General features: G+C 36.6%; 1 protein-coding gene across 1 annotated transcript in view; it reads right to left on the bottom strand.

Moving 5' to 3' along the window:
- TTC28 (tetratricopeptide repeat domain 28) overlaps positions 1–25,721 on the bottom strand; it is a 593,462-nt gene that overhangs the window by 543,394 nt on the left and 24,347 nt on the right. Inside the window, exon 2 of the mRNA XM_082853188.1 lies at positions 10,636–10,914. Within this exon, the coding sequence (XP_082709314.1) occupies positions 10,636–10,914 (279 nt within the window). The remainder of the gene's footprint in view (positions 1–10,635; positions 10,915–25,721) is intronic.

The following is a 25,721-nucleotide window of genomic DNA, read 5'->3' as shown; positions in this document are numbered from 1 at the left end:
CAACACAGCAGAATACACATTTTTCTCAAGTGCAGATGGAACATTCTTGAGGAAAGATATGCTAAGCCATAAAGCAAGCCTCAATAAATTTAAAATGACTGATATGACACAAAGTATGTTCTCCAACCACAATGGGATGAAATTTGAAATAAATAACAGAAGAAATTTTGGAAAGTCACAAATATGTAGAAATTAAAGACACTCATAACCTTTAACTACACTGACCATAAATTAAATATGTTATCCATCTAGTTAAAATCTTCTGATCACATCCCATCATTCTTTGAATAAAACATTACAGCCCTACAAATGGCTTAAAAGACCAAGGCCCTACATGACCTTGCTCCTGGCCACATCAACAACCTCATCTCCTACTATCTCCTCTTCACTCACTCATTCATTGTGCTCCACTGATCTTCATGCTATTTTCTTCAATTAGCCAAGTTCAAATTAGCTGTTTACTCTGCCCAGAATGCACTTTGCCCAGATCTTCACATTTAGTTCTTTCAGGTCTCATCTGAATCTCATCTCCTCCCATAAACTCTCCCATAATTCTGTCATTCTCTTTTCTCAGTACTCTTTCCCTTTAGTCTAGTCTTTTTTAAGTCTTCTGAGCACTTGTCACTTTCAATCATTTTCATATGTATTTATTACTCTATTTTCTTCTTCTCCCCACTAGAATGTTAGCTGTAACAGCCCTGTTCTTGGCTGAATCACTGAGGTTTAGAATAGTGCCTAGCACATAGAAATGCTCAATAAACAATTTTATTTCTTGCTGAAATTATAAAAAGGACACATACCCCAAAAGTGCATAACAAATGCATACTATCATCTATAAAAATGCAGCATTATTTTGTGCATTTCTGTTATTAAGCTCCAAGGCATTTAAAACACTTTCTTTTACTTGTAATGACAAGTAAAAGGCAAATAAATTGCAATCTCAGACTCTGGTTTATACCACAGGAATCTGAAATTGAACAGTCTGCTCAACATTATTTGGACATATCATGTTAAAACTTGAAAGAGAATTCTGAACTCTTAAGATTCCTTAATTAATTAACTCCTTTGTCCAGGAAAGTAGTATAGTATACTGATTAAGGAAAAATTCTTTAGAATCAGACAGACCTGGGTTAAAGTCTAACTCTTCTAGTTACTAACTGGATGTCCTGGACAGGTTATTTAACCTCTCACTGAGTATAAACATTTGCTTTTGCAAAGTTAGGATAATAATATGTACTTCATGAGCTTAATGTGGTATAAAATTGATATCACAAGTAAAAGAATTCAGACAACACTTTGGTAAATAAGCATTCGATAAGAGCTATATTTTTTTACTATTATAATTTAGGTAAACTAAAAGGAAACATGAGGCCATGATATTTCTTAATATTTTTTATTACATATAACTCTGTCATCAGGTATAATACCTGACAAGTAAGGTATAATACTCTGTCATCAAGTATTATACCTGATAGGATTCTGCCATCAGGTATAATCAATGAATGAGAATATGAGAAGAGCTGTACAGAACGAGGAGGTATTTACGGTATGCTTTAAAATTAATGGGTAAGTCCCACTGTGAAACTTTTCCTTATATAGTGTTATACCACATGAAGACTATCATTCCTCTGAGTTTCTCTTCCTATGGTACCTTTGAAGAATATAACTATTTCTGTAACTCATAATTCACACTAAAATAATAGTAACTACTTCACAACTAACTCGTCTGAAAAAATGTGATTCAAGAAAATTCCAAAACAGAAAGATAAAGGGTAAGAAATCAAACTAAAGTATATACAACTAAAAAGTGATATGATATTTTAGGAATGAGGGTACATGAGGGTATGTGCATCATGATTAGTGACCAAACATCATTTGTTTCAAAGTCTGTCAGCGATTGGTCACTGTACATCTGTTATTCAGCCCATACACAAGCAGCAAAGAGGTAGTTGTGTTGCCTCCTTATCTCCCAGTGATAAACTCATGTGGACATTTTATAAAAATGAATTTTTGAAAGAGAGAACTGACCAACAAAGATGAGTGTAGCAAAGAAATAAAAAGTGACAACACTGAAGGTAAAATTCAAGTCAAATATAAAAGGAGCTATAGGAGAAAGAGCTGACTGTGGGAATGCTGACACACTCACTGTTCAAGGGATTCAGTCAGAAGAACTTAGTGACAATGAACTTAAGGACATAAATGAAGAAAGCAGTTCTGACAAAAAAGCTGAAAATGTTCCAGAGAAAGTGATCTGGTAAAATTACTGGAATTATAGGAATTCTCAGAGATATTTCACAAAACTGAAAGTACAAAGATTAAAACATTAGAAGCTGATCCAAATTAGAAAGCCATATGAGAGTTTGCCATGGCATATTGTCACTGGCATTTGCTCACTCTGTATTGCGAATTACATGATGAGAAGAAGGCAGTAAGCACTGTTCAAATAACTCTGGATAAGCTTTTTATAGAAAAATAAAAAATAAATATAGTTTTAATATTTTCCATTCCTTATATTTAATATTTTATATTCCTTATTCCTTATATTTAATATTTTCCATTCCTTATAATCTACAATAAGAAAGTTTTTAATATTTTGACAAAACCCGGTAAAGGTCACAGAACAATCAAAATTACTACAAGGATCACACTGCAAGATTTTTTAGCTTGCACAGTTGTTTCTGTGGTACTGTGCTACCATGAAAAGCAAGGAGTGCCTGTATATGCTGTTTCCATTATACTATGCTATCTTGCTAAACATACAAAAGGTTTCAATGTGGGAGATTTGAAAGAAATGTTAGATTGCTTCCAGAACTGATTAAAAAGTAGACTAAAACTATTGAGGTCTTCAGCTAACAATAAAAAAGAACTTCTAAACATCAAGGTGGGGACTTCCCTGGTGGCACAATGGTTAAGAATCCGCCTGCCAATGCAGGGGACACGGGTTCGATCCCTGGTCCGGGAAGATCCCACATGCTGTGAAGCAACTAAGCCCATGTGCCACAACTATGAGTCCATGTGCCACAACTACTGAAGCCCGCGTGCCTAGAGCCTGTGCTCCACAACAAGAGAAGCCACCACAATGAGAAGCCCATGCACCACATGAAGAGTAGCCCCCACTTGCTGCAACTAGAGAAAGCCCACTTGCAGCAACAAAAACCCAACACCGCCAAAAACTAATTAATTAATTAATTTAAAATAAATAAATAAACATCAAGGTGATAAGTTTATGGTCTGTGACATCTGCATCCTTAGAAGTCTTCAAGAAAAAAAATGCACAATTATGTCTCCTGATTTTCTCATTGATTTAAATACTGAGGTTTAAAAAAAAGTACACAGCAATATCAGGACTATAAAATAAATAAACAACAAACTTTCAAGGGATTCTCAAGCTAGTTTAAGACTCAGATACATTCAAGTGACATGTTTATATAACAATATAAATAATTAATTAAGTGAACTTAGCAACAGACAATGAATGATATTCACAGAAGCTCAATGTGGCTTCCAGGAAAAAGTAAGAGTTGACAGCCATAAAAAAGAATGACAGCAACCAAGGCTGGACCTAGAGATTATCATGTTAAGTGAAGTAAGTCAGACAAGGAAAGACAAATATCATATATCACTTACATGTGGAATCTAAAAAAATGACATAAATGAATTTACAAAACAGAAATAGACTCACAGACATGGAAAACAAACTAATGGTTACCAAAGGGGATAGCAGGGGGAATGGGAGATAAATTAGGAGTTTGGGATTAACATATACATACTACTATATATAAAAGAGGTAAACAACAAGGATTTACTATATAGCACAGGGAACTATACTCAATATCTTGTGGTAACCTATAATGGAAAAGAATCTGAAAAAGAATATATGAAATATACATATGTGTGTATATAAATATAACTGAATCACTTTTCTGTACACTTGAAACTAACACAGCATTGTAAATTAACTATACTTAAATTCAAAGAAAAAAAAAAACAAAAGTAAGAGTTGACCTGGACCTATCCTATGAAGCCCAATAATACTGGGAGCAGGGAAGAAAACTCCAGGCACAGAGTTTGGCATAAACAAGAATTAAGAAGAAAAAGGAAAAGACTGGACCAACAAGAGCAGGTTTATCAGCAGAGTAGCAAGAAAAAAACAGGGAAATGTTACCACTTGTGCAGAGTCTTGAATATCAGGCCAATTGGCAATGTGAACAGGAAGTTTTTGATGAGAAAACTGTCACAATAAAAGGTTATCACAACAAAATAAGAATGAAACTATAAGAACCTGGACTATAATACTAACTATGGAAATAAACTGTATAAGATATATATGAAATATATTTAAGAAAAAATGCAGAGGGGTTATTGACCAATTTGATAGAATGAAAAAGGAAAAAGAGATAAATAACCTGAATGTGTGAGACCAGGTAACTAGGAACAATGACCCCAATGAGAGAATTCAAAACATCAAGAAAGCCACCTTGTCCAAAAAAGCAAGATGAGTTTGTTGGGGGGATCCACTGACCATGAAGAACCTTCGATCACAGAAAAGATGTCACTTCTGCTTCCAGTAATGACTGAGCAAGATCCTAGTGGATCCACTCCCACATAGAAAACAACTATAAAGTTTAGACATAATACAAAAAGAAGCTACCTGAAAGCACTGGAGAGTAACAAGAAGCCGGCAGATTCTGGAGGAAGAAAGCTGTGAAATGAGTTTCCATTTTCAGGGTGCAGAGATGAGGTGCTGACTGCAGGTCAGCGGGGCAACAGGAGTGCTGTCTTTCTGGTCTGTGGAATCAGAATACTAAAGCACAGGAAATCATAGTCTTTGGCCAAGGAGGAAGGGGATTCCAGAAGGAAAAGAACCAGAAAAGGGATACACAAATTCTGTCTTCCAACATCTTTGGATAACCCTTCAATTAACATGCATGAAACAAATTCAAAGCAGTTCAACTAAAGACAAAATATCTGGGGCTTCCCTGGTGGCGCAGTGGTTGAGAGTCCGCCTGCCGATGCAGGGGACGCGGGTTCGTGCCCCAGTCTGGGAAGATCCCACATGCCGCGGAGCGGCTGGGCCCGTGGGCCATGGCCGCTGAGCCTGCGCGTCCGGAGCCTGTGCTCCGCAACGGGAGAGGCCACAACAGTGAGCGGCCCGCGTAACGTAAAAAAAAAAAAAAAAAAAAAAATATCTGTACTGAAGCTGGAGCTTCAACTCAAGAAATAAAGTATGCAATTCTATTCTGACCAAGAGAATTACTGGCCAAACAACAACTTCAACAACCACAGAAAACAATGGAAAACTTTCTCAAGAAAAAAAAAATCAATTCCAAAAGTATTCAAATAAACCAACAAATAGTCAGAAAAGAGTAACAGAGGAACAAAAACAGAGAAGACAAACAAATAAAATGGTAGAGGCAAAATCAACAGCATTGATAATCATGTTAAATGTTAATGGACAAAGATCCAATTAAGAGACAGAGGCTTCCAAAACTGATTTAAAAAGCAAGACACAATTATATGCTGTTCAAAAGAGATGAATTTTAAATGTAAAGGCCCAGAGAGATTGAAAATATATGGATAGAAAAATATACATAATGCGAAAAGTAAGCAAAAGATGTCTAGAGTGGCTATATTAATATCAGACAAAACAGATTTTAGGACAAAAATTAGTATCAGAGATAAAGAGGGACCTTGCATAATGATAAAAGGATCAATAAGACATAATAATAATAAAAGTATATATGTTAATAATAGAGCTTCAAAAAACATGGAGCAAAACTTGACAATATTAAAGGGGAAAATCACCAATTCTAAAATCTTAATTGGAAGAAAAAGGAAAAGACTGGACCAAGAAGAGCAGGTTTATCATCAGAGTAGCAAGAAAAAAATGGGGAAATGTGACCACTTGTGCAGAGTCTTGAATATCAGGCCAATTGGCAATATGGAACAACAGAAAGTTTTTGATGAGAAAACTGTTACAATAAAAGCTTATTACAACAAAATAAGAATGAAACTATTTTATGAATAAAGTGAAACTATCTTTATTTCAGCAATTGATGGAATAACTAAACAAATATAAGTCAGCAAAGTCAAAGAAGATATGAACAACACTATCAACCACCTTGACCAAGTTGATATCCATAGAATTATACCTCACAACTGCAAAATACCCATTCTTTTCAATTGCTCATAGTAGGTTCACCAAGATAAATCATATGCTGGCCATGAAACAAGCCTCAGTAAATTGAAAAGCAGTAACATCATACCAAGTATGTTCTTTAACCACAATGGAACTAGGTTAGAGATCAATAATAAGATAACTTTAAAAAAAAACAAATATTAGGAAATTAAGTAATGAACTTTAATAACTCATGGATGAAAGAAGTAATCATAAGGAAAATTAGAAAATATTCTTAACTGAATGATAGTGAAAACATAACATGTCAAAATTTGTGGGATACAGCAAAAGCAGTGACTGGAGAGAACATTTTAGCTTTAAATGATTACATTAAAAAAGAAGAAAGATTTAAAATCAATGGCCTAACCTCCCATCTCAGGAAATGAAAAGGAGACCAAACTAAATGTAAAATAATTAGAAGAAAATAATAAAGAGCAGAAATTGATTAAAGAGGAAATGTACAACACTGAAAATCAAAAAACCCAACAACTGATTGTCTAGAAATAAAATTGATAAACATCTGGGCAGACTAATGAGATAAAAGAGAGAAGATACAAATTAACAATAGCAAGAATGAAAGAAAGGGCATCATTATAGTTCCTACAGAAATGGAAAGTATAATAAAGGAATGTTATTAACAACTTCATGCCAATAAATTTGCAACCTAGATTAAATGTAAAAATTAACTGAAACAAAATACCAAAACTAATCTAACAATTAGAAAACTTGAATGGCCTCATATCAATCAAAGAAATTGAATTCATAATTAAAATCTTCCCACAAAGAAAAGTCCAAGTAAAGATGACTTGACTGGTCAATTCTATCAAATACTTAAGGACAAAACAGTGCCAATCCTACATAAATTTTTTTCAGAAAACACAAGAAGAGGGAACACTTCACAGCTCATTGTATGAGGCCAGTATTACTTTGATACCAAAACCAGCAAAGACATCATGAGAAAGGAAAACATAGATCAATATCCCTCATAAACACAGATGCAAAAATTCTTAACAAAATTATAGCAAATCAAATTTGACAATATATAAAAGTGATAATACATAATGACTAAGTGGTATCTATCCCATGAATGCAAGGTTGACTTAACATCCCAAAACAAAATCAATTTAATTTACCACATTAACACACTAAATGAGAAAAAATATGTATTATAATTTCAACAGATGAAGAAAAATTTTGACAAAATTCAACACTCAATTGTAATAGGAATTGAAGGGAATATCCTCCATCTGATTAAGGGCATCATCATCAACAATAAAAAGCTCACTACTTTTGCACTAAGATAAGGAATGAGTAAAGGAAGTTTGCTCTCACCATTTCTACGCATAATCGTAATGGATATCCTAACCAGTACAATGAAGCAAGAAAAAGAAATAAAAGGCTTATGCAAAAAAAAAAAAAAAGGAAGTAGTAGAAATGCAGATGACATGATCATGTACAGAAAAGATGATCATGTACAGAAAAGATCCTAAGAGATCTGTAAAAAGTCCTACTAGAACTTAGAAGAAAACTCAACAGGGTCACATGACACAAAGTAAAAAAATACATTTTTTCTACAGACTAGCAATTAAAAATTAGAAAATAAAAAATTTTAAATCCATTTATAATAGCATCAAAAAACAAAATACTTAGGAATAAATTTAATAAAAGATGTGTAAAGACCTGAAAGCTACAAAAATTTGTAAAGGGAAATAAAAGAAAAACTAAATAAATGGAGAGATATACCATATTTATGGACTGGAATGTTGAGATAGCAATTCTCTCCAAATTAAAAATTCAATGCAATCCCACTAGTTTCCTAGTAGGTTTTTTGAAGAAATTGATAAGTTGATTTTACATTTATATAAAAATGCAAAGACAGAAGAGCAAAAACAACCTAGAAAAAGAAGAATAAAGCTAGAACACTCACAGTATCTGATGCTGAAACTTAAAACTACAGTAATCAAAATAGTATGGTTTTGATAAAGATAGATAATAAATCAAAGGAACAAAATAGAGAGTCCAGTAAATACCCCAATACTTTTATGATCAAATGGTTTGTGACAAAGGTACCAAAGATAATTCAATGGGGAAAGGATAGTCTTTTCAACAAATGTTGCTGGAACATGGTTATCTATATGGAAAATAAATAAACCTTGACCCTTACTTCATACAATACCCCAAAACTAACTCAAAATGAATCACAGACTTAAAGGCAAAAAGTATAAAAATCCTAGAAGAAAAGGTAAGAAAAACTTTATAACTTTGAGTGAGACAAATATTTCTTAAACAGGACACAGAAAGAATGAACATATACAGACAACAGCTAAGAGGCAGTTGGAGATAAGGTATCATAATGGGACTGGGCTTATTCTTTTCTGAGGGTCGGGGGGCTCTCATAGTGCTTTTGCTCATACTTCTTTTGCAGCCCATATAACGTCGAAATCATTCTTTCATTCAGACAAAATAAATGTGAATAAAAAACTCTCCAACCAACCTCTGAAGCCCTTGCATCTTAATATAAAAAATTAACTTTTACAGAGAGAGAGAGAAATTGGAAGGTATGTTTTACCACATCAAACTAGACAACAATGACATTTCAGAGAAAGATTTCAGAAAGGATCATAATGAAAAAGTCAGTTAGAAAAGTCAAAATTAAAAGAAAAAGGAATTGATAAAAATTTACCAGGCATATCTTCATGACAGAGAGTATAAATGAACTTTCTTTTACATAATGAGTATATTCCCAGAAAAGTAAGTATAAAAGCAAGTTTTTATAAAATGCAACTTTTTATGCAGTAGTAATTTCTTTATAAATTAATTTTATTATGAATCATTATACAGAAAGACCCTTCATGATTTCAATAACAAACCCTAATTTATATTTTATATAATTCTAAATGTTCCTAAGTTAGATTGCTTAAAGCCAAATATGGAGTTGAAATATTAATGCAAATTATAAATATACAATAAATTTACTTATCATAAGGGGAAAAAATCAGAGACTAAAACTTGACATTATCCAAAAAAGTTGATTTTTCATCTATAGTCATAAAAGTGCAACTTTTCAGCCATTTTCTGTGTAAAAATCACAAGAGGTTGACAAGAGAAAGTAGAAATGACATAGAAAAAGGAAAAAGGTAAAAGTTTATAGCTATTCACAAATATTAAGAAGGACACAAGTTAAGTGGACCACAATAAAAAAGGAATGAAGATACGTGATCTGAAATTTAACTTCTCTGTATTTATCAGGCTCTTTACATCAATCACAGTCTTAAAAAAAAAAAAAAAGAAGAAAGAAAGAAAAAGAGAAGACACAGGCCAAGCCTTGCTAGAATAATTTACTAATTTGAACATTTAATAAAAATGCACAATCATAGCTATTATACACCAAACACCAAGTATGTACAAGTAACATATTATCTCTACCCTTAAATAACCTTACAAGATAGGTATTATCATCCCATTTATCATAACCCCAGAGAGGTTAAGAGATTTATCCAAAACCATATTGTCATTAATAGAAGAGAAGGAATTTGAACCTAGGTCTGTCCTTTGAAAACAGCAATCTAACCCCCAAATGTTGGCATACAACAATTTTTGAAAACAGATTTTGTTTCATTTACAATGATTATACTTATAAAAGAAATCCTTTAGGGAATTACAGAATACTAAACAACTCATAAGGTAGCAGCAATACTAGAAATTCCACTGAATGAGGCCAACAATACCTACCAGAATTAAGGTAGAAAGCTATGACTATAACATATTATTAAGACAGTAAGAATCTTTTTTAAACTTCTAGGAAATTTCTATTAACCTTTGTTAACCCAACAGAAAGCCAAAATTAGGACGAAATGGTTTTGTGGTTCAATAAAAAAAAATCTCAACACTTCAAGTCACATCTTAAGAAATCATTTCTAAAATAAACTGGGGGTTAGGAGGTGAAGAGGCACAATGAAAATAAAGTATATACAAAACAAAGATAACAACTCAAGACAAACTATTAAAGGGAATATAGATAATTACAATGATTTATTAGGAAAAAAAGTTTCTCTGATTAAATAACATTCTGAAAATAAGCAGTCATTGACAGGGAATAAAATTATTTTAAATTGAAGGAAAGAAACACAATCATAATACTCCATCTAAAACATCTGTGCAAAAAAGAGATGTCCAAAACCTATAGAAATAACTAAACACATCCTCTCAAGAAACTGAGTGAAAAAAAAATTTATATCTCAAACATACAGGAAAAGAATTAAACTTAGACATGTAAAGTGTACTTCCAATGCATAAAAAAAGGAAACTATTCACTAGTGTACCAGCTCAATGAAGCCATTCCATATCTTGCTGAAGTAGACTCTTAAAAAATTTATAACTGCACTCAGTCAATAAAGTGTTACATTAAAATAAGAAATCAGCACAAAAGATTCTGTGAAAGTAAATGAAATTTCTACCTTTGGCCATTTGGGATTGAGAAGTCGGGCTTTGATTGCATCGTCCAGTGCCTTGTCATACTGCTGGATTTTCATATAGGCTGCAGATCTATTGCTGTATAAGATGCAGTTCTGAGGGTCAACAGCTAGGGCTTCATTGTACAGAACAATAGCTGTGTGGAAATCTCCATCATGACAGGCCTGATTACTCTGACGAACTTTCTCAACAAATTCAGCTTTGCTCAGCACTGGTCCATCAGGACTTCTCCGGCCAATAGTCTTAGCACCAAAGAGAGGAATCTACAAACAAAGAAACTTTGTGAGACAAAGTTTAGATAATCCAGAGAGGTTCCTTGTCTGAATTTCAAGAGAACATGGACATTCTTCATAGTCTGCTTTATATTATAGTTAACTTTTGTACCGTGAAAGACAATAAACTTTCCAAGAAGCAGCCAACATAATACCTTAAATACAAACGTATCACTATATATGTATGTGTGTTCATATATATACATATAGTTATAAACATACATATTTATACATGTATATATTTTTCTATTAAGAGAATGAATGAATATATGCAAAAACGTACTCAGGCTTTTCCTTGGCAATTTAAAGTTATACTAAGAAAAAAAACAAAAGGGACTTCCCTGGTGGCATAGTGGTTAAGAATCTGCTTGCCACAGTGGTTAAGAATCCCCCTACCAAGGCAGGGGACACAGGTTCAATCCCTGGTCCGGGAAGATCCCACATGCTACGGAGCAACTAAGCCCGTGTGCCACAAGTACTGAGCCTGTGCTCTAGAGCTCATGAGCCACAACTACTGAGCCCACATGCCACAACCAGTAAAGCCCACGCGCCTAGAGCCCATGCTCCGCAACAAGAGAAGCCACCGCAATGAGAAGCCCTCGCACCACAACGAAGAGTAGCCCCCGCTCACCGCAACTGGAGAAGGCCCGTGCGCGGCAACAAAGACCCAACGCAGAAAAAAGTAAAATAAATTAGTTAATTTTTTAAAAATCTACAAACAATAAATGCTGGAGAGGGTGTGGAGAAAAGGGAACCCTCTTGCACTGTTGGTGGGAATGTAAATTGATACAGCCACTATGGAGAACAGTATGGAGGTTCCTTAAAAAACTAAAAATAGAATTGCCATATGACCCAGCAATCCCGCTACTGGGCATATACCCAGAGAAAACCATAATTCAAAAAGACACATACACCCCAATGTTCACAGAAGCACTATTTACAATAGCCAGGTCATGGAAGCAACCTAAATGCCCATTGACAGATGAATGGATAAAAAAGATGTGGTACATATATACCATGGAATATTACTCAGGCATAAAAAGGAATGAAATTGGGTCATTTGTAGAGACGTGGATGGACCCAGAGACTGTCATACAGAGTGAAGTAAGTCAGAAAGAGAAAAACAAATATCGTATATTAACGCATATTTGTGGAATCTAGAAAAATGGTACAGATGAACCTGTTTGCAAGGCAGAAATAGAGACAAAGACATAGAGAACAAACATATGGACACCCAGGCGGGAAATGGGGGGTGGGATGAACTGGGAGATTGGGATTGACATGTATACACTAATAGGTATAAAATAGATAATTAATGAGAACCTGCTATATAGCACAGGGAACTCTGCTTAGTGCTCTGTGGTGACCTAAATGGGAAGGAAATCCAAAAAAGAGGGGATATATGTATACATATGGCTGATTCACTTCGCTGTACAGTAGAAACTAACACAATACTGTAAAACAAATATATGCCAATTAAAATATATATATATATATAAGCTATGCTAAGTTATCTTTGGATATAAGACTGTGAGTTATTTTCTTAAAATTTTCTCTTACCCAAATGTTGGGCAATAAGCATATATAAGTTTTAAATTTTAAAAAAATAAAACTTTTTAAAAATAAATTTTCATGTACCAATGAATCTTTTTAGACTGGCAAATTTGGTAACTATAATTTTGCTACTACCATGGAATTTCAAAGACAAACATCAGTTTTTGGAGATCACCAAAAAGAAAAAAAAAATCTGATATAAATTGTATCTTGGCAATTTAAGACCTGTCTTTGACGTTGATTTTTCCAAATCACTAAGTTTTCTATGACTTTATAGCAGTGACTTTAAAATGAAAGGGAGTGAATGAGTCAAATGTTATTCATTTTTAAAACAGGAAAATTATAAACTGCATTAGAGTCCCGAGGATAGAAGCTTAAGACAGCAGTATCAAGAGAGACAACTTGCAATTTCAAGCAGGCTTGCCCTAAGTGAAATTACAACAACAAGTGTGATTTCCTTCCCGGTGTCTTCCTTTAAGACTCAGTCCAGTCCCTCTATTCAAAAGTGCATAATATTTTTTTTCTTTTTTTTTTTTTTTTTTTGGCTGCATTGGGTCTTTGTTGCTGCGCTCGGTCTTTTTCTAGGTGCAGTGAGCGGGGGCTACTCTTTGTTGTGGTGCACAGGCTTCTCATTGCGGTGGCTTCTCTTGTTGTGCAGCATGGGCTCTAGGTGTGCGGGCTTCAGTAGTTGTGGCACGCAGGCTCAGTAGTTATGGCTCGCGGGCTCTAGAGCACAGGCTCAGTAGTTGTGGTGCACAGGCTTAGTTGCTCTGCGGCATGTGGGATCTTCCCGGACCAGGGCTCGAACCCGTGTCTCCTGCATTGGCAGGCGGATTCTTAACCACTGCAAAAAGTGGATAGATCTAATATGTGACACATCAACATGCACAAAAGTAATATATCCCTCACAGAGGTATTTGCATTAAAAAGAGCAGACTTCACAGAGAGCAGGAAGAAGGCAGAGCTAATCTCTCACACAGGCAACCAGATTTTTTCCTCTGCTTATAGGGAGATCATATCCTAGATTTCCAGGACAATTTAAAATATCCTATAAGTTTCAAATATCAGTGCCCAAGTTATATCCTTCAACTACCTCATATCAGAAGTGACCAATAATGTACTCTAGTTAGGGTTTTGTTTTTTGTTTTTTATTTTTAATTATGATCATGAAACATACTGCTTGAAAGTGAATGAACTATGGAACATTTACCAAACAACCAGGATTTTCCTAAACAACCTTGATGTTTATTTATTTCATCTGCATCATCAAATTAATATGTAAGACAGTGACAATGTATAAGACTGATTTCATTTTGGAAAATACAGTCATCATGACTCTACTTAAAGGCAATACTAGCCATAAGTCATAGAAACAAATTCTACATTTGAAAATTCAGGGGTACAACATAAAAATAGCAATAGCAGCCTTTAAAAGTAAAATCGTTAGGTTCACACGTAGCCTCAAAGTGAAAAAGACATGATCCTACTATTACAGCATTCCCTGCTTCCCAGGGTAATTTGGTTCAATGCCAAAATAGATAAGAATCAAATTAAGAAAGAGTCCGCATTCTATTACCTCCATATACAGTAACATAAAGTAACATTTTCCAAAACACGTTCCAAGGAACCCTAGGTCCTCAGGAGACTAGGATAAACAAAGTTAAATTAAGTTTCTTCTTTAGTGGAAGACCTCTAAGAGCTTCTATTTTGCACACCGTGAATCTGAGAGAAGAGATACCATACATTATAAGATCAAAGTATCTTTTTGGTGGAGTACCTAGCTGGACCAAAAAATGCTTGAAACACTGATGTAAACTATTAAATATAAGGCCTCTGAGAGCAAAGAAAAACGCCATGGAAAAGTCAATGCTAGCGCAGAAAGATTATAAATACCAGAGAAGAACTCCAACACCATCATCAGCACCAAGTACTCACAAATTTAAGAGAAAATGCACTCTAGTTAAGTGTCCATAGAAGTATCTAATTTGTCAAAATATGCCTGTATCTACTCAGCGGGTTACAATGTGGTCCTTAGGAGGCTAAGAAATAGCCATTTTTGTGTATGGTTTTTTAAAAGGTATATAATTTGCCTAGTCCTTCTCTATCATCTCGGCAATTGATAAACTTGGCAATACAGAGAGATTAAAAAAAAGACTTGCATATATTTCTCACATTATATATATATAGTACTTGGAACAAGCAGCCATATTAAATTCATAGACTACTAGGGTGAATATACAGTACTACTTAAGGAGACAAAGAAAAATAAAATTCTGAAATACTCATTTAATTCCTCTGATATTCTTCCTTTCCGCATATATTTCATATAGGTATAGTTTATGGATGTCAACATATATTAACATTGTTGATATTTTCTTATGACCTTCTGAAAAACTCATCTTAAAAGAGTAGAAGGAGTGTCAATAACATATGGACCAGGGCTTCCATGGTGGCACAGTGGTTAAGAATCCACCTGCCGGGCTTCCCTGGTGGCGCAGTGGTTGAGAATCCGCCTGCCGTTGCGGGGGGCGCAGGTTCGTGCTCCGGTCTGGAAGGATCCCACATGACGCGGAGCGGCTGGGCCCGTGAGCCATGGCTGCTGGGCCTGTGCGTCTGGAGCCTGTGCTCTGCAACAGGAGAGGCCCCAGCGGTGAGGGGCCTGCGTACCGCAAAAAAAAAAAAAAAAAAAAATAGAATTCACCTGCCAATGCAGGGGACACAGGTTCAAGCCCTGGTCCAGGAAGATCCCACATGCCACGGAGCAACTAAGCCCATGCGCCACAACTACTGAGCTTGCGCTCTAGAGTCGGTGAGCCACAACTACTAAAGCCCGCACACCAGAACTACTGAAGCCCACGTGCCTAGACCCCGTGCTCCACAACAAGAGAAGCCATCGCAATGAGAAGCCCACGTACCACAACAAAGAGTAGCCTCTTCTCGCCACAACTAGAGAAAGCCCGCACACAGCAGCGAAGACCCAATGCAGCCAAAAATAAATAAATTTAAAAGAATAAATTATTTTTAAAAAAGAAAAATACTTATCGTCCTTTATATTAAAAAACTACAGGCGCTTCCCTCGTGGCGCAGTGGTTGAGAGTCCGCCTACCGATGCAGGGGACGCGGGTTTGGGCCCTGGTCTGGAAAGATCCCACATGACACGGAGCAGCTGGGCCCGTGAGCCATGGCCACTGAGCCTGTGCGTCCGGAGCCTGTGCTCTGCAACGGGAGAGACCATGACAGTGAGAGGCCCGTGTACCACAAAAAAAAAAAAAAAAAAAACTATAGGGGAATCAAAGAATTAACTGTTTAAGATAAGATAAAATTATAAAAGTACTAAAAGGAAACACAGAATTTTTTACCATGTAAACTGAGGAAGGCATTTCTAAGTACAACACAAAACCTAAAAGCATAATAAAAAACACTGATAAATCTGACAACATAAAAGTTTTAAATATCTGCATAGAAAAAATAATTTTTAATTAAGCAAAAAGATAAGTCACAAATCAGTAATAAAAAAACTATTTGTAACACATGATAAAAAGCTAATTTGCTTACTATATAAAAATCTCCTACAAATAAATCAGAAAAAAAATCTAGTGGAGGACTTCCCTGGTGGCACAGTGGTTAAGAATCCACCTGCCAATGCACAGGATGCTGGTTGGACCCCTGGTCTGGGAAGATCCCACATGCCACGGAGCAACTAAGCTCATGTGCCACAACTACTGAGCCTAAGCTCTAGAGCCCGCGAGCCACAACTACTGAGCCTGCATGCCACAACTACTGAAGCCCACACACCTAGAGCCTGTGCTCCACAACAAGAGAAGCCCCGCAATGAGAAGCCCGTGCACCATGACGAAGAGTAGCCCCCACTCACTACAACTAGAGAAACCCCGCGCATAGCAACAAAGACCAAACACAGCCATAAATAAATAAATAAATAAACAAACAAATAAAATTTTTAAAAATAAAATCTAGTGGAATAAATGAACAAAAAATATGCACAGACAGATCATAAGAAAGGAAATCTATATGGCTTTTAATCATATTTTTTAATGTGTGGTTTCTTTTATTTTAAAAGAAAATCAAACCTCAAAATATCATATTTCACCTCTCATACTAATGGAAAAAAATTATCAGTACACTTTAATAAGGGAACAAAGAAAAAGTTCCACCCATACATTGTTGGTGGAAGTGTAAGCTGAGGTAATTATAGAACAATTTAGGAATATTTATAAAAATGTAAAAGATACATACCCTTGGAATTCTAGAAATTTTTCCTACTTCTGGTAAATTAGCCTGCAGATACATTAACCTATGTAAACAAAGTTACATACACCAGGATATTCATAACAGCATCATTTGTATTAGCATGAGGTTAGAAATAACCACAATGTTGGACAATAGGAAAATAGATAAATTAGTTTTAATAGATCCATATAATTGATACTATAAAGCCAGCCAAAAGAATGAGGTAGATTTTATATACTGTAAAGTTATGTAAAGTTAGAAAAAATCAAGATGCAGAACAGAGAGGTAGGATATGTTATCTTCTAGGAAATAAGTGGGAGGAATAATGCATATACATATACATACACTTGCATACTTACATACATTATGGATTAATTATGCCAGAAACAATATAAAAACCAGTAGAGTAACTGTCTCAAAAGAGTTGTTCGAGGACTGGAAAGTAGAGGTAGTAGGGAGACCAACTTTTCAATTTTGTACTGTCTGATATTTTACTATATGCATATATTACCTACTTTTTTAAAACATGAAAAAAATCATTCTGAAAACAGAGCATAGCTTACTTTTATATATCAAGGTATCCATATATGGTTGTAAAATATGTTCACTTTCTAAGGGTATCTGGCTAAGAAGATGAAAGGGAATTAAAAACCAGCCTTTGCACCCTGGCCCAGAGCTACATAAGCCTAGAATGGAGGTAGCACTTTCTTACAAAGTCACTCTCTACTCACCAAGCTATTCTTATGGCTAGGGAGTAAGATCTTTCTTGAATTCACACAAAGGCCAAATATGGATAAGCTGCTATATATTAATTATGTATTTTTTAAATAGATGATAAGACAATTCACTGGAGAATTGACCATATAATAAAAGAACTCAGTGTACATTCCAAAATATATGTAGAATATATAATATATATTACATGATATATAATATATGTATTATATATAAACTATATAATACATGAAGTTAAGAACTTTGTGGATGGGTTCCAAGATTTGACCCACAAATGACAGAAGAAGCTGAAAGAAAAGTCCATAGAAAATACCCAAAATGAAATATACTCAAATAGAAAAAGGAAACAGGGAAAAATGATAGGTGCATAAGAGACAAGAGGAACACGCCAAAGAGGTCTAACACACATATAATTGGGATCACAGAAGGAAAGAAAAGGGATTCGATGCAATATTTGAATACGTCATGACCAAGAATTTTCTAAAACTGATGAAAGACATCAACTCAGAATACTGAACCCACTGAACTTCATCCAACCTCAAGCTATCACAAAGAAAACTAGACCAACACACATCACAGGCAAACCACTAAAAACCAAAAACAAAGAAAATGTTAAAGCAAACAAAGGAGAAAAAAAGACACATTATCTTCAAAGGGCCTACAAGCTGCGAACTCAACAGGAATGATGGAAGCTGAACTAGCAGCTAGCCTACAATTCTATACCCAGAGAAAATATTATTCAAAAATGAAGTGGGGGGCTTCCCTGGTGGCGCAGTGGTTGGGAGTCCGCCTGCTGATGCAGGGGACGTGGGTTCGTGCCCCGGTCCAGGAGGATCCCGCATGCCGCCGAGCGGCTGGGCCCGTGAGCCATGGCTGCTGAGCCTGAGCGTCCGGAGACTGTGCTCCGCAATGGGAGAGGCCACAACAGTGAGAGGCCCGTGTACAGCAAAAAACAAAAAAAACAAACAAACAAAAAAATGAAGTGGAAATAGGATTGATCCTACATTACTGGTGGAAATTAAAATGGTTCAACCATTGTGGAAAACAGTTGGCAGGTCTTCAAAATGTTAAACATAGAGTTACCATATGACCCAGAAATTCCACTCCTGGGTATCTACCCAAACGAATTGAAAATGTATATCCCCGCAACAACATGTACACAAATGTTCATAGCAGCATTATTCATAATGGCCAAAAAGTATAACAACACAAATATCCATCAAATGATGAGTAAATAAACAAAATGTGGCATAGCCACACAATGGAACCAAAAAAAGGAACAAAACACTAATACACATGAGAATATGGATGAACCTTTAAAACACGATGTTAAGTGAAAGAAGCCAGAAACAAATGGCCACGTTTGTAAGACTCCATTTATATTAAATGTCCACAGTAGGCAAATCCATAGAGACAGAAAGCAAATTAGTGGTTGTCAAGGGCCAGAGATGGGGGAAATGTAACACCTAACAAGTACTGGAATTCTTTTTGGGGTGAAGGAAATTTTCGGGATTAGACAGTGGTGATGGTTGTGAACATACTAAAATCCACTAAATTGTACAATTTTAAATGGTGAACTTTATGGTGTGTTAATTTTTAAAATGTAAAATAAATACTTGTTCAAACAAACAAACACTGAGGGAATTCATCAACATCAGGCCCACACTAAAAGAAATACTAAAAGAAATACTGCAGGAAAACGATCTTAGAGAGAAATATGGAAATGTAGAAAAGAAGGAATAATACTGGTAAAGGCAAATATATGAGTAAATACAAATGAACATCAGCTATACAAAATAGTAACTGTAATGTGAAGTTTAAGATATATATAAGACAGAGCCTGAACCAAGATGACGGAGTAGAAGGACATGCTCTCACTCCTTCTTGTGAGAACACCAGAATCACAAGTAGCTGCTGGACAATCAGGAAGACACTGGAACTCACCAAAAAAGATAACCCACATCCAAAGACAAAGGAGAAGCCACAATGAGACGATAGGAGAGGCGCAATCACAGCAAAATCTAATCCCATAGCTGCTGGGTGGGTGACTCACAGACTGGAGAACACTTACACCACAGAAGTCCACCCACTGGAGTGAAGGTTCTGAGCCCCATGTCAGGCTTCCCAACCTGTGGGTCTGGCAATGGGAGGAGGAACTCCTAGAGAATCAGACTTTGAAGCCTACTGGGATTTGACTGCAAGACTTCGACAGGACTGGGGGAAACAGAGACTCCACTCTTGGAAGGCACACACAAAGTAGTGTGCACAGTGGGACCCAGGGAAAGGAGGAGTCACCCCAGGGGAGACAGAACCAGACCTACTGCTAGTGTTGGAGGATCTCCTGCAGAGGTGGGGGGTGGCTGTGGCTCACCATGGGGACAAGGACACTGGCAGCCGAAGTTCTGGGAAGTAATCCTTGGCGTGAGCCCTCCCAGAGTCTGCCATTAGCCCACCAAAGAGCCCAGGTAGGCTCCAGTGCTGGGTTGCCTCAGGCCAAACAACCAACAGGGAGGGAACCCAGCCCCACCCATCAGCAGCCAAGTGGATTAAAGTTTTACTGAGCTCTGCCCACCAGACCAACAGTCAGCTCGACCCACCACCAGTCCCTCCCATCAGGAAACCTGCACAAGCCTCTTAGACAGCTTCATCCACCAGAGGGCAGACAACAGAAGCAAGAAGAACCACAATCCTGCAGCCTGTGGAACAAAAACCACATTCACAGAAAGATAGACAAGATGAAAAGGCAGAGGGCTATGTACCAGATGAAGGAACAAGATAAAACCCCAGAAAAACAACTAAATGAAGTGGAGATAGGCAACCTTCCAGTAAAAGAATTCAGAATAATGATAGTGAAGATGATCCAGGACCTCAGAAAAAGAATGGAGGCAAAGATTGGGAAGATGCAAGAAATGTTTAACAAAGACCTAGACGAATTAAAGAACAAACAAACAGAGATGAACAATACAATAACTGAAATGAAAACTACACTAGAAGGAATCAATAGCAGAATAACTGAAGCAGAAGAATGGATAAGTGACCTGGAAGACAGAAGGGTGGAATTCATTGCCAGGAAACAGAATAAAGAAAAAAGAATGAAAAGAAATGAAGACAGCCTAAGAGACCTCTGGGACAACATTAAATGCAACAACATTCGCATTTTAGGGGTCCCAGAAGGAGAAGAGAGAGAGAAACGACCAGAGAAAATATTTCAAGAGATTATAGTTGAAAACTTCCCTAACATGGGAAAGGAAATAGCCCCCAAGTCGAGGAAGCACAGCGGGTCCCATACAGAATAAACCCAAGGAGAAACACAACAAGACACACAGTAATCAAATAGGCGAAAATTAAAGACAAAGAAAAATTGTTGAAAGCAGCAAGACAAAAACGACAAATAACATACAAGGGAACTCCCATAAGGTTAACAGTTGATTTCTCAGCAGAAACTCTACGACTCAGAAGGGAGTGGCATGATAAATACTTAAAGTGATGAAAGGGAATTACCTAAAACCAAGATTACTCTACCCAGCAAGGATCTCACTGAGATTCGATGGAGAAATCAAAAGCTTTACAGACAAGCAAAAGCTAAGAGAATTCAGCATCACCAAACCAGCTCTATAACAAAGGCTAAAGGAACTTCTCTAGGCAGGGAACACAAGAGAAGAAAAGGACCTACAAAAACAAACTCCCCCCATAAAAACCCAAAACAATTGAGAAGATGGTCAGGGTTTCCCTGGTGGCGCAGTGCTTGAGGGTCCGCCTGCCGATGCAGGGGACACGGGTTCGTGCCCCGGTCCGGGAGGATCCCACATGCCGTGGAGCGGCTGGGCCTGTGAGCCATGGCCGCTGCACCTGCGCGTCTGGAGCCTGTGCTCCATGATGTGAGAGGCCACAGCAGTGAGAGGTCCGCGTACCGCAAAAAAAAAAAAAAAAAGAAAATGGTCATAGGAACATACATATCGATAATTACCTTAAACATGAATGGATTAAATGCTCCAACCAAAAGACACAGGCTTGCTGAATGGATACAAAAACAAGACCCATATATATGCTGTCTTCAAGAGACCCATTTCAGATCTAGGGACACCTACAGACTGAAAGTGAGGGGATGGAAAAAGATATTCAATGCAAGAGGAAATCAAAAGAAAGCTAGAGTACTCATATCAGACAAAATAGACTTTAAAATAAAGACTATTACAAGAGACAAGAACGACACTACATAATGATCAAGGGATCAATCCAATAAGAGGAGATAATAATTGTAAATATTTATGCACCCAACATAGGAGCACCTCAATACATAAGGCAAATAATAACAGCCATAAAAGGGGAAATCGACAGTAACACATTCATAGTAGGGGACTTTAACACCCCACTTTCACCAATGGACAGATCATCCAAAATGAAAATAAATAAGGAAACACAAGCTTTAAATGATATATTAAACAAGATGCACTTAATTGATATTTACAGGACATTCCATCCAAAAACAACAGAATACACATTTTCTCAAGTGCTCATGGAACATTCTCCAGGATAGATCGTATCTTGGGTCACAAATCAAGCCTTGGTAAATTTAAGAAAACTGAAATTGTATCAAGTATCCTTTCCGACCACAACGCTATGAGACTAGATATCAATTACAGGAAAAGATCTGTAAAAAATACAAACACATGGAGGCTAAACAATACACTACTTAATAACGAAGTGATCACTGAAGAAATCAAAGAGGAAATCAAAAAATACCTAGAAACAAATGACAATGGAGACACGACGACTCAAAACCTATGGGATGCAGCAAGAGCAGTTCGAAGAGAGAAGTTTACAGCAATACAATCCTACCTTAAACAGTAAACATTTCGAATAAACAACCTAACCTTGCACCTAAAGCAATTCGAGAAAGAAGAACAAAAGAACCCCAGAGTTAGCAGAAGGAAAGAAATGATAAACATCAGGCCAGAAATAAATGAAAAAGAAATGAAGGAAATGATAGCAAAGATCAATAAAACTAAAAGCTGGTTCTTTGAGAAGATAAACAAAATTGATAAACCATTAGCCAGACTCATCAAGAAAAAAAGGGAGAAGACTCAAATCAATAGAATTAGAAATGAAAAAGGAGAAGTAACAACTGACACTGCAGAAATACACAGGATCATGAGAGATTACTACAAGCAACTCTATGCCAATAAAATGGACAACCTGGAAGAAATGGACAAATTCTTAGAAATGCACAACCTGCCAAGACTGTATCAGGAAGAAATAGAAAATATGAACAGACCAATCACAAGCACTGAAATTTAAACTGTGATTAAAAATCTTCCAACAAACAAAAGCCCAGGACCAGATGGCTTCACAGGCAAATTCTATCAAACATTTAGAGAAGAGCTAACACCTATCCTTCTCAGACTCTTCCAAAATACAGCAGAGGGAGGAACAGTCCCAAACTCATTCTATGAGACCACCATCACCTCACCCTGATTCCAAAATCAGACAAGGATGTCACAAAGAAAGAATACAGGCCAATATCACTGATGAACATAGATGCAAAAATCCTCAACAAAATACTAGCAAACAGAATCCAACAGCACATTAAAAGGATCATACACCATGATCAAGTGGGGTTTATTCCAGGAATGCAAGGATTCTTCAATATATGCTAATCAATCAACGTGATACACCATATTAACAAACTGAAGGAGAAACACCATATAATCATCTCAATAGATGCAGAGAAAGCTTTTGACAAAATTCAACACCCATTTATGATAAATACCCTGCAGAAAGTAGGCATAGAGGGAACTTTCCTCAACATAATAAGGGCCATATATGACAAACCCACAGCCAACATTGTCCTCAATGGTGAAAAACTGAAACCAATCAATGAATTTGGTAAAGTAGCAAGATACAAAATTAATGCACAGAAATCTCTGGCATTCCTATACGCTAATGATGAAAAATCTGAAAGTGAAATTAAGAAAATACTCCCATTTACCACTGCAACAAAAAGAATAAAATATCTAGGAATAAACCTACCTAAGGAGACAAAAGACCTGTATGCAGAAAATTATAAGACACTGATGAAAGAAATTAAAGATGATACAAATAGATGCAAAGATATACCATGTTCTTGGATTGGAAGAATCAACATTGTGAAAATGACTCTACTACCCAAAGCAATCTACAGATTCAATGCAATCCCTATCAAACTACCACTGGCATTTTTCACAGAACTAGAACAAAAATTTTCACAATTTGTATGGAAACACAAAAGACCCAAACACAAAACACAAAAGCCAAAGCAATCTTGAGAACGAAAAACGGAGCTGGAGGAATCAGGCTCCCTGACTTCAGACTATACTACAAAGCTACAGTAATCAAGACAGGATGGTACTGGCACAAAAACAGAAAGATCAATGGAACAGGATAGAAAGCCCAGAGATAAACCCATGCACATATGGTCACCTTATCTTTGATAAAGGAGGCAAGAATGTACAGTGGAGAAACGACAGCCTCTTCAATAAGTGGTGCTGGGAAAACTGGACAGGTACATGTAAAAGTATGAGATTAGAACACTCCCTAACACCATACTCAAAAATAAGCTCAAAATGGATTAAAGACCTAAATGTAAAGCCAGAAACTATCAAAATCTTAGAAGACAACATAGGCAGAACACTCTATGACATAAATCACAGCAAGATCCTTTTTGACCCACCTCCTAGAGAAATGGAAATAAAAACAAAAATAAACAAATGGGACCTAATGAAACTTCAAAGCTTTTGCACAGCAAAGGAAACCATAAACAAGACCAAAAGACAACCCTCAGAATGGGAGAAAATATTTGAAAATGAAGCAACTAACAAAGGATTAATACCCAAAATTTACAAGCAGCTCATGCAGCTCAATAACAAACAACCCAATCCAAAAATGTGCAGAAGACCTAAATAGACATTTCTCCAAAGAAGATATACAGATTGCCAAAAAACACATGAAAGAATGCTCAACATCATTAATCATTAGAGAAATGCAAATCATAACTACAATGTGATATCATCTCACACCGGTCAGAATGGCCATGATCAAAAAATCTAGAAACAATAAATGCTGTAGAGGGTGTGGAGAAAAGGGAACACTCTTGCACTACTGGTGGGAATGTGAATTGCTACAGACACTATGGAGAACAGTATGGAGGTTCCTTAAATAACTACAAATAGGGCTTCCCTGGTGGTGCAGTGGTTGAGGGTTCGCCTGCCGGTGCAGGGGACACAGGTTCATGCCCCGGTCCGGGAGGATCCCACGTGCCCCAGAGCAGCTGGGCCCGTGAGCCATGGCCACTGAGCCTGCACGTCTGGAGCCTGTGCTCCTCAATGGGAGACGCCACAGCAGTGAGAAGCCCACATACCACAAAAAACAAACAAACAAACAAAAAAAAAACTAACAGAACTATCATATGACCCAGCAATCCCACTACTGGCCATATACCCTGAGAAAACCATAATTCAAAAAGAGTCATGTACCAAAATGTTCACTGCAGCTCTATTTACAATAGCCAGGAGATGGAAGCAACCTAATTGTCCATAATCGGATGAATGGATAAAGAAGATGTGGCAAATATATACAATGGAATATTACTCAGCCATAAAAAGAAACGAAATTTAGTTATTTGTAGTGAGGTGGATGGACCTAGAGTCTGTCATACACAGTGAAGTCAGAAAGAGAAAGACAAATACCGTATGCTAACACATATATATGGAATCTAAGAAGAAAAAAAGGTCATGAAGAACCCAGGGGTAAGACAGGAATAAAGACACAGACCTACTAGAGAATGGACTTGAGTATATGGGGAGGGGGAAGGGTAAGCTGGGACAAAGTGAGAGAGTGGCATGGACATATATACACTACCAAAACGTAAAATGGCTAGTGGGAAGCAGCCGCATAGCACAGGAAGATCAGCTCGGGGCTTTGTGACCACCTAGAGGGGTGGGATAGGGAGGGTGGGAGGGAGGGAGACGCAAGAGGGAAGAGATATGGGAACATATGTATGTGTATAACTGATTCGCTTTGTTATAAGGCAGAAACTAACACACCATTGTAAAGCAATTATACTCCGATAAAGATGTTAAAAAAATAATAATAATAAAATAAAATAAAGAATGTTTCAAGAGACAAGGAAGGACAATATATAATTATCAAGGGATCAATCCAAGAAGATATAACAATCATAAATATACATGCCCCAAACACAGGAACACCTCAATACATAAGGC

The sequence above is a fragment of the Leucopleurus acutus genome (genome assembly GCF_964270905.1).
Source record: "Leucopleurus acutus genome assembly, chromosome: 13".
Taxonomy (NCBI): Eukaryota; Metazoa; Chordata; class Mammalia; order Artiodactyla; family Delphinidae; genus Leucopleurus; species Leucopleurus acutus.
Note: the sequence above shows the minus strand (reverse complement) of the source record. Positions and strands in the feature narration are given on the sequence as shown.